General features: G+C 52.9%; 1 protein-coding gene across 1 annotated transcript; it reads left to right on the top strand.

Annotated features, from left to right (window-relative positions):
* The first annotated feature begins 6,460 nt into the window (after window positions 1-6,460).
* On the top strand, window positions 6,461-15,055 carry LOC124087011 (keratin, type II cytoskeletal 71). Its single transcript, XM_046435587.2, has 9 exons — window positions 6,461-6,976; window positions 9,266-9,480; window positions 10,127-10,187; window positions 10,642-10,737; window positions 11,070-11,234; window positions 11,414-11,539; window positions 12,624-12,844; window positions 13,494-13,528; window positions 14,282-15,055. The coding sequence occupies exons 1-9, from the start codon at window positions 6,530-6,532 to the stop codon at window positions 14,491-14,493; spliced, it is 1,578 nt and encodes a 525-aa protein (XP_046291543.1). The 5' UTR covers window positions 6,461-6,529; the 3' UTR covers window positions 14,494-15,055.
* Window positions 15,056-16,733: the final 1,678 nt, after the last annotated feature.

Below are 16,733 nucleotides of genomic sequence, written 5' to 3'. Positions count from 1 at the left end.
GCTTGTTTAACTAACTGCTGTGTCTCAGGCTTTGGTCATGGAGAACCATTCACAGCCCTGTGTGTCTAACATCATCGCTGTTGATGGATGTTGGTTGTTGAGTTGAAGCAATTGAAGCCCAAGGAATGGCAACATCCCTTTCCTTCAACTCCTAAGGTCCTGGCCTCTGCATTACTTGGACCAGGATTTTGAATATCTATCTTGCTGAAGATCCCAACCCCACTCTATCTTGCTTTCCAGCTAAAGTGGGCACAAAACCCAAATGTTGCTAGAACCTTCTCTCCACCTGGGATTGAACAAAAGCTACAAGTCTCAGCAATGGCAGACCTCTAATCATGGAGAAATCCTTGAAGCCAGCCTGTGCCTTCCCCTGTCCCTGTTTGCGGCAGGTACTGGCACAGAATGCAGCTCAGCAAATGTTGAATGAACACAGAAGATGCCTAGTCACAGCACTGTGCATGGTCCCCTGGAACCTCATCTATCCTTCTTGCAGCTTCTCCCAGTGCCTCCCCCTCGGCCATGGTCTTCCTGTTTTCTGATCTTACAAATATTCTCCATGTTTCAAACTTAGGGTAGCAGGAGGCTTTAACTGAGTATCTGAATTTGTTGGTGGAGAAAGTCTCATTGAAAAGTATCTTTTGTTAAAGAAAATGTGTATACACACACACAATGGAATATTACTCAGCCATAAAGAATAATAAAATTATAGTATTTGCTGATAAATGAGTGAAACTGGAGACTATCATGCTAAGTGAAATAAGCCAAAAAACAATAACAACAACAAAAAAACCCCCAAAACCGCCCAAAACAAAAAACAAACAAACAACAACAACAAAGAAAGTCCGAATGTTCTCTCTGATATGCCTATGCTAACACACAATAAATGGGGAGAGGGAAGAATAGAAGTTCATCAGATTAGACAAAGGGGAATGAAGGGAAGGGAGGGTGAATAGGAACAGGAGACAGTAGAATGAATCGGACGTAGCTTTCCTGTGTTCAAATATGAATACACGACCAGTGTAACTCCACATCATGCCCAACCACAACACTGGGATCCTAATTAGAATAAGTTATACTCCATGTAGGTATCATATGTCAAAATACATTCTACTGTCATGTATATCTAAAAAGCACAAATATTAAAAAAAAGAAAAAGAAAATCATCTTTTGTGATCTTGAAAAGTCCCCTTGTCCATCCTCCTGCCTTAGAGAAGGGATGTGCTCTCAACCCAACTAGTCACAAGCTCTCCTGCTTTCATGGCGTCAGGGACAGTGAATGAATGAATAACTCCCTCACTCGGCCCTTAGCTGGAGTCCCTGCATTCCACGGCAAGTGTTGTCCACTCCTGGGACAACCAGGAGTCGGGGGCACGGGCACTAGGGGGAGGGAGCCCATTTGGGATAGAGAGTGATGAGCTCAGTGTTTTCCACTATGGTTCAGGTGCCAGAGGGACATTGGAGAACGGAATTCAGAGGCTGTGGAAGGACAGGTGGACGTGTGCACCTGGACTGTGGCAGGCACTGGCTCTCTATGTTTATGCACCAGGAAGTCAGGACAGCTAGGACAGTTGGTGGCCAAGAAACAGCCCGCAGCCAGACTGCCTGGGTCTGAACCCTGGGTCAAGCACTAGCTGTGCAACCTTGAATACATTGCTTCACTTCCTTGGGCCTCGGTATCTTCATCTGTAAAGTGGGGATAATAATGGTACCCACCTCCTAGGGCTGTTGTGAGGATTAAATGAATTAGTCTACGTGAAGGGCAGAGTGAACATTGCCCAGTGGTAGCTGCTACCAGCAGCCGCAGTGTCATTATGGTTATTTATAAAGCACCTCCCATCCTCCTCGGGAAGTAGGTGGAGCAGGGGTTGGTGCCCCCTTCTTAGAGATATGGAAACAGAGGCTTGGGAAGGTAGCAGACCTGCCATGGTCACACGGTTCCTGAGTGACTGAGGCGGGACCAAAACCTGGTTCTCGGGTCCCAAGTCTATACCCTTCAACAGAGGTCGGGGTGGGGAGGAAGGAGATGACTGGCCAAGTCCAAATGACTGGCCACCGAGCTAAACAAGGCAGAAGCACGGGCTGCCCCCAAGGCAGCCAGATGCAGCAGAATGGGCATGGAGCTGAGTGCCTGGCGGGACACTCCCCTGTCCTTACACCCCAGCTTCTGTGGATGAGCTCACCTTTGGCCTTGTCAGGAGCAAACCTGCTGCCAAGCAGCTGTCCTGCCCCAGATGAGTGGCTCTGATGGTGGCCAAGTCCCCCAGGAACTGCAGTCCCCCCAGCTGGCTTGGGTTATGGGCACTTCCTACCTGAAGCTTCAGGAGGATGTGGAGGTGCAAGGAGGTGGACTTCGGGAGGAATTGTAGACAACATGCCGTGTCCTGGGTCCACGTGCTGAGGAGGGCTGGCGGGACCTGGGCTGTGTCATTCAAATAGCTCAGCTCATTCTCTCTAATTTTGGAGACGATTATTTTGCTCAGAGAACCAGCTGCTTCTCTCTCAGTGCCTCCAGCCTCTGCCCATCCACCATCCACCAGTCCTACCCACATGCCAGTGAGATTCTGCTTCCTCAAACATGGACTGCTTAGGTTTCCACCGGCTCTATAGCCCTCAGTGGCTCCCCGTCACTCACCCTGTCACATGAACAGTTGGGATTTGGGGTCACTCAAGGTCACCCTTCACTCGTGATTGCTCCAGTCTGGGGGGATTTTTCTTCATAAATGACCTGCCTCCTGACGGCCCGGGCTTCTTTCCTATTTCTCACTTCCCGTCCATCCAAGCCTCATCTCTTAAAAGGCTGGAATCCGAATCCCCTCCTCCAGGCAGCCCTGGTGGGTTTATTGTCCCCAAGTCTTGCCTCTTCTCTGTGCTTTCATCTTTCCCGAGCAGTTGCCCTCTTGTGTGGTACTGGATTCTCTTGCCCTTTTGCCCTTCTTTCTCTAAGGGCCTCTCCTGGAGGCTCCTGGGATCCGGGAACACCGAGCAGGTAGAGCAGACATGCCAATCAGAACCAAAGGATCATAAACAAATGTGTCCAAGTGGCCGTCATCACAGGTACAGAGACACAAAATTACAGATCTTGGCTTTGATTCTCTAATTGACACTCCGCCTGTGACCTATTTACAGAGTAAAACTGGGGCTCAAGCGTGTCCATGCTGGGTCAGAAATTGCTCAGAATTCCATTCTCACATAGCCATCTGTGAAGGGCAGGAGGGACAGGAAGCTGCGACATGGTAGCTCACGTGTTGTCTCCACCAGGTCAGGAGGCCTCCCAAAGCAGGGACTCTGTCACCTCCTGTCCCCAATATTTCTAGCTCTAAGTTAAAACAGGGGCTGAGGCAGGACCTTTGTAACCTTGGTGAAATGGGGCCTATCCTGGTTTTCTTGCCTCCCTCCCTTTTCCCTCCAGCAAAACACAAGCATCCCAGGAGCCCTAGGCCAGGTCCACCCTTCCTGTGGGTGGCCCGCACTCTCCTGCTCCGTCCTCTATCATTGTCCTCATCAACAACACGGGGTGGTTCTTTCCTAATGGCCAGTGCTGATAACTAATTCATACTAGAGTGTTAATGACTCGTTAATAGTCAGATGAGCTGCTTCTTCCAGGGACATCTGCATTGGAAGGGTCACAGAGACTAAGTTCTTTTGGGGCAGGAGATTTTGGATTGCCCTCTTTTGTACTTGATAGGTGCTCAGTAAGAATTTAATAAATGGATCAATACTATGGATGTGAGGTGTGTCTATGGGGAACTTCCTATTGAGCTTTGTGCCTGGCAAGCACTTACTAGACAGTGGCTCTTGTTATTGTTTCTTATGGTGCATTATCCAGTGTCAGGAATGGTCTGAGTGGAGAGCCTGGGGCCTGTGGGGACACCACCCCTTCCCTGTCCTCAACATCTGATGCCACTGTGTGGGAATGTGCTGATCCAGATGCCCCCTGGGAGAGGAAGGAGGGAGGAGAGGCCAGGCCAGTGCTGCCTTATTTCCTATTTTTGGTCATTGATAAAAGTTATTGGACATTAAGTATGCACCAGATACACAGGGAGCACTTGATGTGGATTAACATGGGTCATCGTTATAACCACCATATGGGAATTCATTGCTCCATTGATAGTTGGGGAAGCTGAGGCTCAGAGAGGCCATGCCAAGCCCCTCTGCTGAGTGATGGCATGGAATTCAGGTGCCTGGAGCCCGGGCTCCCATGTAGGTGAACCATCTCTGTTTGGCTGCTTCCCCAACAAAGAGTTTCACAGTGGGATGCTCAGAGGCTGGAACTGGACTCTGAGGGGAAGCAGAGAGGGAGTCACCACTGGGTACGTGGGATCTCACCCAGACCCCAGCAAACACAGTTTCTGACAGGCAGGTATCAATGGACAGAGGAGTCGGGGCAGGGGAGAGGGGATGGGGCAGAGTTCAGGGTTTTAAGCAGGATTTCAGAGGAGCCGAGGAATTTGGGTCAGAAGAGATGGTGAGAGAAGGAGTCTGGGCTGGATAGGAGCAGCTTGGCAAAGTGAAGCAAGCCCAGTGGGTGAGGAGTCCTTAGCCAGGCAGGGGGCAGCAAGGAAGGGGGCTGCGCGATGGGGCAGGGGCAGGGGCAGCAGCTGCAGGGCATTGGTGGCTGCCTGGGATGCTGCCATGCATGGCACAGAAACATACGGCCAGCAAAACCATGCACAGAGGACCACCATGCCAGGATCGTGGCCCAAGAGGCCTAGGGCATTATTCCACAAACTTCTGTGCTGCCAGAATGGGGTACAATTCTGGGCACACCATGGACCCTAAGGGAAGGTGTGCCAAAGGGAGAAAGGGAGGGAGGGGGAGGGGGAGGAGTGTACTTGGTGGGCTCTGGTCTGGAGAAGCTTCCTCCATCCTTAACAGAGGAAAACTAAGATGGCATGTGGTGTGGCCTTAGAGGTACATCACAGGAGCTGAGCACAGAGTCACCGTCCTTCCACACATCCAAGCACAGGCTAAGGGCTGAGGAGGTGAGCAGAGCTAGTCCCAGAAGACCTGGGAGGAGAGCAGGAAGTGGGGTGAGAGGGAAGGATGGATATGGAAGTCGGAAAGGAGCAAATAAAGAGGGATGGAGAGAGATGGTGGAAAGAGAGAAGGGAGGGAGAGAGACTTCAGTAGGAATGATGAAGGCAAGATGGCGGGCGGGCGGGGGGAATGAGGAAGAGAGGCAGAGGAGGGGAAGGAAATGGATTCCAGGCCTACCCCAAAACAAGTAAGAGAGAGACCCAACCCAATCTGTCTCTGGGTCCTCCTCCCTACTGTGTCCCAGCCAGCCAAGAGTGGCAGACCACCATGGGGTCCCAGCAGGGATCTTTGAGCCAGGGCAATCTCCAGGGGCAGAGCCCACTGTGGTGATCATGAGGGGACTAGGGCCCATCACAGGAGCCAGTAACCCAGGATGGAGCGGGCAGCAGGCAGAGCCTTGAGGCAGGCACCATAGGACTGCCTGGCAGGTTGGCATCACGCTCACTGGGTCACCCCCACTGAGGCCTTCACTGAAGCTTGGACTCGTGGGGAGGGCCCCATGAGGCTTCCTTCTCAGCTCATGCAGCATGTGTTTGAGCTCATGTTGACAGCAGCTGAGGACAGGTGATACCTGGACAGGTAGCTCCAAGCCTCATTAGCCAATACACTTTGTAAGAGAGACAGAAACAGTGGAATGGACCATTCCGGAATCTTTCCTTGAAATCCCCAGGCCACGGGCTGGCTGCTGACTTCTCTGTCTGCCTTCTAGCAGAGTCTCTGCCCAGCTCCATCCTCCCCTCCTCTTCCTCATTGTTCAGTGCATGAAGGGCTTGCCCCTGCCCTAACCCCCAACCTGCCATATTATGGGTGTTGGAGAAGTGTGAACATCTGGTCTAGAAGCTCCTGGCTGCCATGTGCCCACGGCTGGCTCTGACATGGGCTGCTTATGTCCCGTGTCAAGGACAGGGTCTCTCCACCCCACCCCCAGCTGAGACAGTTGCTGTTCTCTGTGGGTTATGTCTCCGGGATGCTGGGGAGGGAGAACACCTGAGTGATCTTCCCTTTCTGGACACAGCTGTGGTTGGAGCCCCCAGACACAAGGTGGCCAGCCCTGTTCAAGGAAGTGCATCCCTTCTCTGTTCCCTGAGCCCCCAGGAGGAAGCCAACCATCCAGGGAAGATTAATCAGAACAGAGATGGTGAAGTACAGGTGACGCCCCCCTGGAGAGGCTGAGGCCTGGGGCAAATTACCCTATAACAGCAGGTTAATTAGATAAGACCCAAATTACATGAGCAAGGCTTGCAAGCCCAGCAATTTGAAGGTTTCGTGTTGTTTCAGAGGTGGGGAGGGCCTGATCTCTAGCTCAGCATAGAGAAAATGACTTCTTGCTCCCAGGCAGGCCAAACCCACGAATTAAGCCCTGACTGCCCATCCACAAGCCCAGTGCCAAGCATATATAAAGGCACCTGCCGGTCCTCAGCACAGCCAGCAACGCCTTAGCGGGATTCTGCCTTCTTCCCTCCTGCATCCTCGCTCCATCTCTACCAGCAACATGAGCCGCCAGTTCACCTGCAAGTCTGGAGCTGCCTCCAAGGGGGGTTTCAGTGGCTGCTCGGCAGTGCTTTCTGGAGGCAGCTCGTCCTCCTACAGGGCAGGGGGCAAAGGGCTCAGCGGGGGCTTTGGCAGTCGGAGCCTCTACAGCCTGGGAGGCACCCGGAGCATTTCCCTCAACGTGGCCAGTGGCAGTGGGAAGAATGGAGGCTTTGGATTTGGCAGAGGTCGGGCCAGTGGCTTTGCTGGCAGCATCTTTGGCAGTGTGGCCCTGGGGCCTATGTGCCCAACTGTGTGCCCACCCGGAGGCATCCACCAGGTCACCGTCAATGAGAGCCTCCTGGCTCCCCTCAACGTGGAGCTGGACCCCGAGATCCAGAAAGTGCGTGCCCAGGAGCGGGAGCAGATCAAGGCACTGAACAACAAGTTCGCCTCCTTCATTGACAAGGTGAGTCTGCTAGGACCTGGGGAATCTGTGAATGGTTCTGCTCTTCCCTTCTTGAACATGAAATTTGGTTATAGCAGAAGCATTGAGGTTAGATAAAAAGAGGCACTTATTGAGCACAAGGCAGGTATATTCCAGCATCAGGGTGACTTTGGAGTCCCTGTGTTAGAGTACGTTAAGATTCTTGGTGTTGTCCTCTAAGAGAAAAAGCAGAGGCCGAGGCAATTTCTACTGACAGAGGCTGATGGAGGCACTGGCAGGAGATCCGAAGGTAAAAGACCTGGTTCTTACTCTTGAGGGCCAGCTTGCTGCCAGTGCTAAGCCTAGGGTCATTCAGGCTGTGGTCAGGAAAGGCCAATTGTAGGGCACCTGCCTGTCTTCCTCCTGTACCATGCTGACCTTGTCACATGATCAGTGGATCAGAGGCATTAGTGTGTGGTCATTCCAGGTCCTCTGCATTCACGGATGTCTCTGTCATGGGCATTTATTTCAGTTGAGGACCCTCTTGAGAGGCAGAACAGGACCATGGGGAAGAGGTTTCCATCGTCTCTGGAGTCAGGCCTGGCCTCTCCCCAGCCCCGTTGGTGACCAGCTGTGTGGCTTTGGAAAGTTGCATGTCCTGTCTGAGCTTCCATCTCCTCATCTCTAAAGTGGAGATGATGGCCTCCCTCTTGGGGTTGTGTAGGGTTTAGAAAAGAAAATACACGTGAGGATCTTGGCACGAGGCCTGATACAAACGAAATACTCCCCAAACGGTGGTTATCACTGCTATCTTTTTAATGTCTAGAAGCTAAGGGAGGGGTGCTGGGGAGCAGGAGAGGAATCCTAGATCTGGAAGGACCTCAAGGGATCCTCCAGTGCAGAAAGACTCCTGCCTTTTTATGAGTCAACAAAGGCTGGGAGATTACGCCATGCCTAGGGCCATTTGGAGGATGGGAAAGGCAAGACCAGACCCTCAGCCTCCCACCTCCAGATCCAGGGGAGGAGACTAGAGGGCTGGTGGCTCCATGACATTCAAGCACCAAGGACAGGGCAGCCCAAGTCCAAGTCTGGGCCATGTGGCCATTAGAGCTGACCTCGCTCCTGCCTTCCAGCCTGGCAGGGTCCCTCCTGCCCTCTTCTCAGCCTCAGGTGCCAGGGCTGGCTCTGCAGCTTCTCAGTCCTCCAAGCTTTATTTAGAAGATCAAGGTGTTCTGATGATTGAGGTCTGATGGCCTGACACTTGGCTGGGCTAGTTGAATCCTATGGAGGGGGAATTTCTGGAGATATTGAAAGAAAGGTGGACAGGAAGATAGTCTTGTTCACAAAGCTGGTCTGTTCCCATGGGGAAGGAGGCACAAAACCTGGACAGTTCCAGAGTAATTTTAGTCCCAGGAGGAGATCAATCCCTTCACCTCAGACTGCCAGAGAAGATGGGCAAATCCTCTCAGCAATCCAGATGGGTACATGGTGTGCATGTAAACTCTGGGGTCCTACATACGTGGGTTTGCTCTGTGGTTCAGTCTTGGGGAAATACACAAAGAATTCAGGATTCGTTGAACCAAAGCAAATGCTAGAAGACCTTCTAGGAACAAACTGGTGGACAGTCCTATCTCAATGCTGAATCCCAGGCAGTGTTCCCATGTCCTGTGTTGTGATTTGGGGAACACAACCTTATTTAGACAGTAAACAGATCAAGATAAATATCCTTTTGAAAGTGGGGTCCCCCAAATCATACAAGAGGAGTGTATATAGATCAAACTCCCCGTGGGGGCCCAGCTCCATCTGTCCATCTTGTCCCACTTGCCATGCTTGCTCTAGGGAAGGTGGACAAAGGAGGAAGAGAGAGGCTAGAAGGAAAGATGGTGTTTGGGCCTGACTGAGGAACTTTAAATATCTTTGGCTGAAGCATCATTGAGCCTTGACGTGATGAAACGAAAAGGAGACTCCCTTCTACAGAAAGCTCAGCCTTTCAGAAAGATGCACCTGTCCTGCTCTGTCCTACTGTTGCCAGGCACACCCATGCCCTGCACTGGTTTGGTCATGGTGGGCTCTGGGAGATTGGATGGATAGAGTATAGTGTCTGGGTTCAATTCTGGACTCTACCAGAAATTAAGCTGTGCAGCTATGGAAAGAGGTGAGACTTCTCCGTGCCTCAGTTTCCTCTCTGTTGAGCAGAGCTGATTTGCCCACCTCATGTGGCTGTAGTGAGGTGAAGGAGAATATGCAGGCAGTGTGCTTTGCACCAAGCCCTTGAGTGACAGGTGTGACTCTTTCTGTGGGGCCTCCACAGTAGCTGGCTTTGGGTTCCAGGTACGGTTCCTGGAGCAGCAGAACCAGGTGTTGGAGACCAAGTGGGAGCTGCTGCAGCAGCTGGACCTGAACAACTGCAAGAACAACTTGGAGCCCATCCTCGAGGGCCACATCAGCAACATGCGGAAGCAGCTGGAGACCCTGTCCGGGGACAGGGTGAGGCTGGACTCGGAGCTGAGGAATGTGCGAGATGTGGTGGAGGACTACAAGAAGAGGTGAGTGAGGAAGGACCCTTTGTCACTCCCTGGACACCAGACCCTGTCCCTCTAAGGGACCTTGGTGGTCACCCCAACTTAAAGTTTTTGAAAGTGGGGTAGAGCTTGTGATCATACCAAATAGAATCCCCCTCCAAAAACATGCTCTCTGCCACCCAGCCTCTGACCTGGCACTTAGGGCAAATGTCCAGTTAGCTGGGCAGTGGTCAGGGAAACCTTGGGTCAACCGCTAACATTCTCTCCAAGCTCCTAGGTCCTCACCAGTAGGAGCGGGGTCCCAGCCTGCTCTGAGGAGCAACCCTAGAGCCCTTCCCGGGAGCCCTTTATCATTTGTAATGCTTTGCCCTTATTTTGGGGAGCAGCTTGGTTGGTGCTTCCTCTCAGATTTCCCACAGGGCTTTTGCTCCACAAGCTTCTTCCTTATTTCCTAAGCTGGATCTTCAAAGATCCTCTTCTTCCAAACTCGATTGCATGCACCTCCTCCAGGAAGCCTTCTGTGCCCAGCTGTCCCCACTGCCCAGTCCTCTGTGGCCTCCCAGTCCTGCGCCCTCCAACGGGCACTCTGCTCCTCACTCGGGGTCTTCTCTGGGCACAACAAGGGGCTCTCTGTGAAATGCATGAGCCAATGAGCTGTGGCCTCTTGCAGGTATGAGGAGGAGATCAACAGGCGGACAGCTGCGGAAAATGAATTTGTGCTGCTCAAGAAGGTAGGGGAAGGTGGCCGGCATCTGGGGGCTGACCTGGCCCAGGGATGCTGAGCTGGCAGCATGCTCTGCCACCTGCCCCAAAATGAACTGATGCAGAGACAGTGAGGGGAAGGCAGGGGACTGTGATGAAAAACTGTCCAGGAAGAGCAGTGTGGGCCAGGGAGGGCCGCCATGACACGACCTGACACCAAGGAGTTCCCCTGCTGCATGGCACCTGGCCCAGAGGCCACAGGGGTGCCTCAGACAGTGGCCTGGCTAGGGCTTCCTTCCTGTATTCCTGCAGTGGAGCGGGTTCTCCTGGGGTAGGGTGCTGAGGCGTGGCTCCTCTATCCCCTTCTCCCTGAGCCACCAGGAAGGGAGGGCGTCTATGTCCCTAAGGGAGGCCCCTGGGTTGGGGTGGCCATTTCCTTCCCAGCTGCTCCATGGTGACTGGAGATGGATGGGCATTTTGTAGGATGTGGATGCAGCTTATGCCAACAAGGTAGAGCTCCAGGCCAAGGTGGACTCCATGGAGCAGGACATCAAGTTCTCCAAGTGTCTCTTTGAGGCTGTAAGTCTGTCTCTCCACTTTACTTCTTTCTGAGGGCAGCCAGTGGGTACAACTTTGCTCTGGGGGCTGGGGTGACAGAGGCCCAGCTCTCAGGAGACCTCCAGATAGTCATCCATCTCCCACGTCAACTCTGGGAAGCTCCTCAGCCTCCATCCTCTGCCTGGGGAGGGAGGAGTCCAGCCTCCCTCCATGGTGGTGGGAATCTGTTTGGACCCCTAGGGAACTGACTTTGCCCAGAGACATGGGTTCCAGGTTCCAAGTTGGCACCACTGGCAACTCGCTCACCTTGCCTGGGCAAGCTTGTTGCTGAGAGACCGCTCTTTCCCCTGCAGGAGATGGCTCAGATCCAGTCCCACATCAGTGACATGTCCGTCATCCTCTCCATGGACAACAACCGCAACCTGGACCTGGACAGCATCATCGACGAGGTCCGCGCCCAGTATGAGGAGATCGCCCTGAAGAGCAAGGCTGAGGCCGAGGCCCTGTACCAGACCAAGGTGAGCGGGGCTGAGGCTGGGCTGGGTGGGCAACACCAGTAGGCATGGGGGTGGGGCTTAATGGTGCCCAGAACAGAGGCAGTGTCCAGGTGAGAGTCCATTGTGCCCTGGTCCCATGACATCCACAACCTGGAAAAGCTCCCCATATTCATCTGCAACTCTGTGCTTTGGGGCCCTAGTTCCAGGAGCTGCAGCTGGCAGCTGGCCGACATGGAGATGACCTTAAAAACACCAAGAATGAAATCACAGAGCTGAATCGGTTCATCCAGAGACTCCGCTCAGAGATTGATAATGCAAAGAAGCAGGTAAGGGACGCTGGCCCGTGGTCAAGGGCAGGGGAGCTGACTGGGTAAGAAGTGAGTTGACTGAGAACCGTGGCCTCCCAATCTCTGCCACACAAAAAGAGGAGGCCAAGGAGGTTGCTGCCTCCAACACTTGGAGGGTCTCTGGGGCATTTCTTCTCTTACTCCAAGCACCTGTGCTTTGAAGCTCTGTCACCCCGGAAGCCTCCTTTCCCCCAGGCTGGGCTGGGACCTCCTCCAACAGCCACATGCTCTCCAGATGTCTGTGCTTCACTGCCCGGGTTCATTCCTTCTGGAGTTTTCTGACACCTATCCTCCCACCCCCACTACACTGAAAGTGGGCAGGGAGCTGGCTGCTTTGTCCCTCCCCAGATTCCAGCAGCAGGCCTGCACATAATAGCAACTTAATAAACATTTGTTGTTTTAATGACCCAGAAGGAGAAATAGTCTCAGGGAACACCCACTGAGGATTTACCCAGGTGGCTCCCAGGAATATGGGAGGAGCCTCAGCATTAGCAGATAAAGACAAAGATGCACACATGTAATAAAATAGTAGCAGCATCTATCATTTTTTCACACTTAATTCTCATGAAGACTCTGAGGGGCATTAGTTACCATCCCTGATGTTACAGATGGGGAAACTGAAGCCCAGAGAGGTTGAGGGGGTTGCACAGCTGGTGAGTGGTAGGGCTGTGCTTTGAACGAGGGTCTCCTGACCAGGAGACTGGACCTCCTGTTCCATGCTCTTTCCACTCTCCTCTGGGACCTTGAAGAACTCAAAAGCTGAAAGTCAATCTTCTTATTCCTTCTGTGTCCTGGAAATAGTATGGCTCTAAATGTCTTGGGAACTGAGTGGTGCTCAGATGGTTGCCATCCCAAGGTGAGCAAGATGCATGATTTTCCATCACCACAAACATCTGAGTTCAGGGCATGGAGCTAGATCTCAGGAAGGACTTCCGACCCTTCTCCAACTAGAGCAGGGGTGTGGAGGTGGGCATCTCTGTCCTGAGATCTTAAACAATGGGAAGGATTTGAATGGAGATGATGACTCCTTCTAGTTTCCTAACTTCTCTAATTCTTTGTTTAGGCTTCTAGCCTGGAAACAGCCATTGCGGATGCTGAGCAGCGAGGGGACAATGCCCTTAAGGATGCCCGGGCCAAGCTGGACGAGCTGGAGGGAGCCCTGCACCAGGCCAAGGAGGAGCTGGCCCGGATGATGCGTGAATACCAGGAGCTCATGAGCCTGAAGTTGGCCCTGGACATGGAAATCGCCACCTACCGCAAGCTGCTGGAGAGTGAGGAGTGCAGGTGGGTGGACGTGCTCTGGCAGGAGGCCCCTGAGGGTTTGGGAAGAACCAAAGGAGAAAACCCGAAAAGATCTTTATCCAGAAAAGTTGAGTTCTCAGGAAGTGATGGAGTGTGGGTGATAGAAATAACAATAGTAATTAATAATACCATCCATATTGTATCCACTCATACCATACTTATTTCATCCCTGGCAGTGCTACGTGGATTAGCTCATTCAATCCTTGCAACTTCCCTGGGTCTATCTGGGAACATCCTGCTGCCCCTTAAGCCCATTCCTCTATTAGCTCTTCTTGTTCCATCCTCCTCACCTGTCCAGGTGCACCTTGAGCTTGTTGGAGGTGTGCTTGGCCTGCCACTCCAGCTTCCCCAGTGAGTTAGGGAGATGGGAAGCTCTGTGTATGGGCTGGACACTGGCACCTCTTGCAAACTATTATTTGACTGAGGTCATTGCCTGGCTACTCTAAAGATTCAGGGATGACCCCCAAAGCTTCTCAGGTTCTGCTTGTGTCAAAGAAGCACTGGAGTTTCTGCAGGTATCCAATGGGCTCAGAAACCTACATCAGTCCGGGGGGGGGGGGGGGGGCGGGGGATAGCAGCTCTGAAGACTGGAATGGATGACATGCTCTTATTTCACTTCTCTCCCTAACAGGATGTCGGGAGAATATCCTTCCCCTGTCAGCATCTGTAAGTACTTGTGTGCTTTGACCTTAAATTGTGACTGTGCAGGCAGGGAAGGACCTTAGTCACCCCTCATGTGTGCAGATAAGCCATTTAAGAACCAGAGAGGGAAAGGCTTGCTGAGTTCCCAAAGCCAGAGGGTAGACCCATGGCCAGAGATCAGGTGTCCTGACTGCCTACCCAGGTGTCTTTCATCTTTATCATGTTGACTCTCTGTTCCCAGGGGATGGCAGCAAGAGATAGCTATTGCCAAAGGCGGGGTTGGGGGGACTGTTCTATGATGCATGGGTCTGTGTGAGGCTTGGGAAGCTGAGTTTGTAAATTATAAGTAGACCTGGGCTGGGATATTAGAGAATGGGGATCTTGGAGATCAAGCTGACAGTATTGGATCTCTGGTTTTCTCAGCAGGGCTTAGAGTCACACCAGAACATAGAAGATCTTCTGTCTCTCCCTAGCAGGGGAGAGAGGTTGGAGGGTGGAAGATTAGCAAAGAGGTTAATAGGAGGGGCAGTGAGTAGGTGTCCAGGACAGGTGGGCACACAGGTGCCTGGACCAAGGAGACAGGCCTCTGTGCATTAATAGGGCAAAACTCAGCTAGATTGGTTATAAGCTGAGAAAGCTAAGGACAGGAAGTGGGGTCAGGTGCCTTTGGAATATTCTTCCAACTGTGAGCTGGGCCCCTAAGAACCCTGTGTGTCCTGGGGAGAGGAGACCCCAGCCCTGCCTGAGTGGGTGCTGAGCCTGGCTCTGCCTCTGCAGCCATCATCAGCAGCACCAGTGGCAGTGGAGGCTACGGCTTCCGTCCCAGCACAGTCAGCGGCGGCTATGTGGCCAACAGCACCAGCTGCATCTCCGGAGTGTGCAGTGTCCGCGGTGGGGAGAGCAGGAGCCGGAGCAGTGCCAACGATTACAAGGATACCCTGGGGAAGGGCTCTAACCTGAGCTCCCCCTCCAAGAAAGGCAGTCGGTAAAGAGGGCAACCCGTGCCCTCCATCACCCAGGACCCCAGCTCTGGCTTCCACGCTGTGTGCCACTCCCATCAACCCCTCCTCCACCCTGCTGGTCCTGCTCCTGACCCCTGCTTCTGGCCTTGGCTAATTGCTTCACTTCTTCTGCCTGAGCCTGCTGAGCCTGGCAGGTCTGGACGGCCAAGCCCAGTGCAATTCCTTCCAGCACACCCCCGGACTCACCATCCCCCAGCTACTCCAGCCTCTCCTCCTCTGCCAGCCTCTGTCTCAACACCACCCTGGGCCTCAGATGGAAACACCCTCACATGCTGGACTTTTGTCTCAGCTCCTGCCTCCGCTAGGAGGTGGCTCTGTGTTCAAGAGGAAGAGGACTGAGAACAACTGACCAAGAGTGGCCCAGGTCCCCACCTCCCCGCTCAGTCCCATGCTTCATTCTGAATGGGACCAAGCACAACTCCGGGTCTCCTTCTTCACTGTACTCACAAACAGAGAAGAGGAGACACGGTTCCCTTCTGTGTTCTTTAAGACCCTTCCTGTTGCATCTCAATAAACAGCACAATCTGAAGGCTTGGTCTCTGAGTGTTCAAAGTACACACACATGCCACAATTCAGATGCTCACGTGAGCATGCACACACATGCACACACGCACATATACATGCAGCACAGGCACATAAGTGCGCCGCCGTGTTGCCTACACAGCCTGTATTTGTATTTGATTTTCTCTGCAGAGCAGCAGAACAAACTGAGCATGTATGTGACAGAGGGGAGGGAGCCTGGTTGGGGCAGCAGGCAATGGAGTATGGAGCACAGTTTGAGAGGAGGGCTGGGAGAGAAGGAGGACGAGGTACAGAAAGGCTGTGCATGCAGCCTGGTTGGTGGCTTTCTGTTGAAAGGGTCAGGATAGGCTGCAAGTTTTAGTGACTGTGCAGTTGGCACCTCCCCAACACACTCCTGTTGGCCCACTGACAAGATGGCCAGTCCTGCCTGTGAGGAGGAGTGCAAGAAGGATGGACAGACAGATTCCTCAGGTCTCTGGTTAGAGAGAGGTGGAGGGAGAGGAGGGGAGGGAGTCTGTGGGTGATGGGAAGCCAGAGTCTCTACAGCCAGTGGGCATGAAGCCCTTTGCGGGGCAGCCATGCTAATGGGCTGTTTGGGGCAAATGTTAGGGTTTCAGTTACAGAGACCAGCAAGAGGAAGCCGAATTGCCCATGGAGGTGAAGGGCCAAATGGGCTGGGCTAGTGGCTAGGACATCCAAAATAGTGACTGTGGCTTGGAGCAAGTTCACAGAGCCTGGCTCGAAATCCCCACCACCCAGTGGTCATCACCCTTTGGCCATCAACCAAAGCCTTCTGCTGGCCTCAAGCTGGAAGCCAGTGCCAGTAAGTAGAGGTGGAGGAGGGTGAGCAGATCTGACTCAGTGACAAGTTTGCTTCCTCAGTTGGCAAGGTGCATGAGGAGTGTGTGCACGTGTGTTTGCACATGTGTGTGTGTGCATGTGTGTTTCCAGCAGTGGGCACAGACCTCGCCATTTCCCAGTGGAGACCTCATATATGCCTCACTGCCTCTGCTCCCCTGTTCCCTTTACAGTAGAAAGGAATGCAATGGGATAGCAAGAAGAACTTTCCAATCAAAAGGCTTTAAGAAATGGCTAGATTCTCAATTTAGGGACAGAGGCTTCTCTGAATGCATCTGGTTTATCATCCAGAGTTGGGCAGGGAGTGAAGAATTCTCCCACCATCCTTTACGACCCAGGGCTCCCATGGGTTCTCTGAGTGGGGAGGGTGATCCTGGGTTCTGAGTCTGTTTTCTAGAGCCAGAGAGACTGAGTGGAGCTTCCTGCAAGGGGCAGTGAGGAGCCCCCATGGAGCCTGTGGCAGGTTCACCGATGAGAGGACTCAGCTGGCTAACAGACCAGGCAGGATTTGGTGGACAATCTGGGGAATAAATCAGGGCACTGCAGCGAAGGAACAGTGACAGGGACTCAAAGGCAGGGAGGCCACTGTGTTACATCAAGCAAATCTCCATGGCCACTGGAGTGTGGCTGCCAAGAGCTGTGGTTGTGACCTTAAGGATCCTTTGGTTGTGTCTGGATCCAGAGGGAAAGAACAGAGTGCCAGATGAGGACTGCCTGGCATGGTCTCTGGTAGAGGAAGACACAATGTGAATTTGTCCTCTGGTGGGTGCCTATCTGTCACTTTGCAGCTTACAAAGCACTGTCACATCATTATTTGAGAATGGCAC

This window comes from Marmota monax, unplaced genomic scaffold (assembly GCF_021218885.2).
Source record: "Marmota monax isolate L192 unplaced genomic scaffold, Marmota_monax_Labrador192_F-V1.1 WCK01_AAM20220418_F8-fsc00012, whole genome shotgun sequence".
Lineage (NCBI taxonomy): Eukaryota > Metazoa > Chordata > Mammalia > Rodentia > Sciuridae > Marmota > Marmota monax.
Note: the sequence above shows the minus strand (reverse complement) of the source record. Positions and strands in the feature narration are given on the sequence as shown.

What these genes read in the sequence shown, in the direction of transcription:
- LOC124087011 (XM_046435587.2), top strand. Translation starts at nt 6,530, where the DNA reads ATGAGCCGCCAGTTCACCTGCAAGTCTGGAGCTGCCTCCAAGGGGGGT. An exon ending in AATTTGTGCTGCTCAAGAAG is followed by an intron (nt 10,188 to 10,641) that starts GTAGGGGAAGGT and finishes GGCATTTTGTAG; the next exon opens with GATGTGGATGCAGCTTATGC. An exon ending in AGGCCCTGTACCAGACCAAG is followed by an intron (nt 11,235 to 11,413) that starts GTGAGCGGGGCT and finishes TTGGGGCCCTAG; the next exon opens with TTCCAGGAGCTGCAGCTGGC.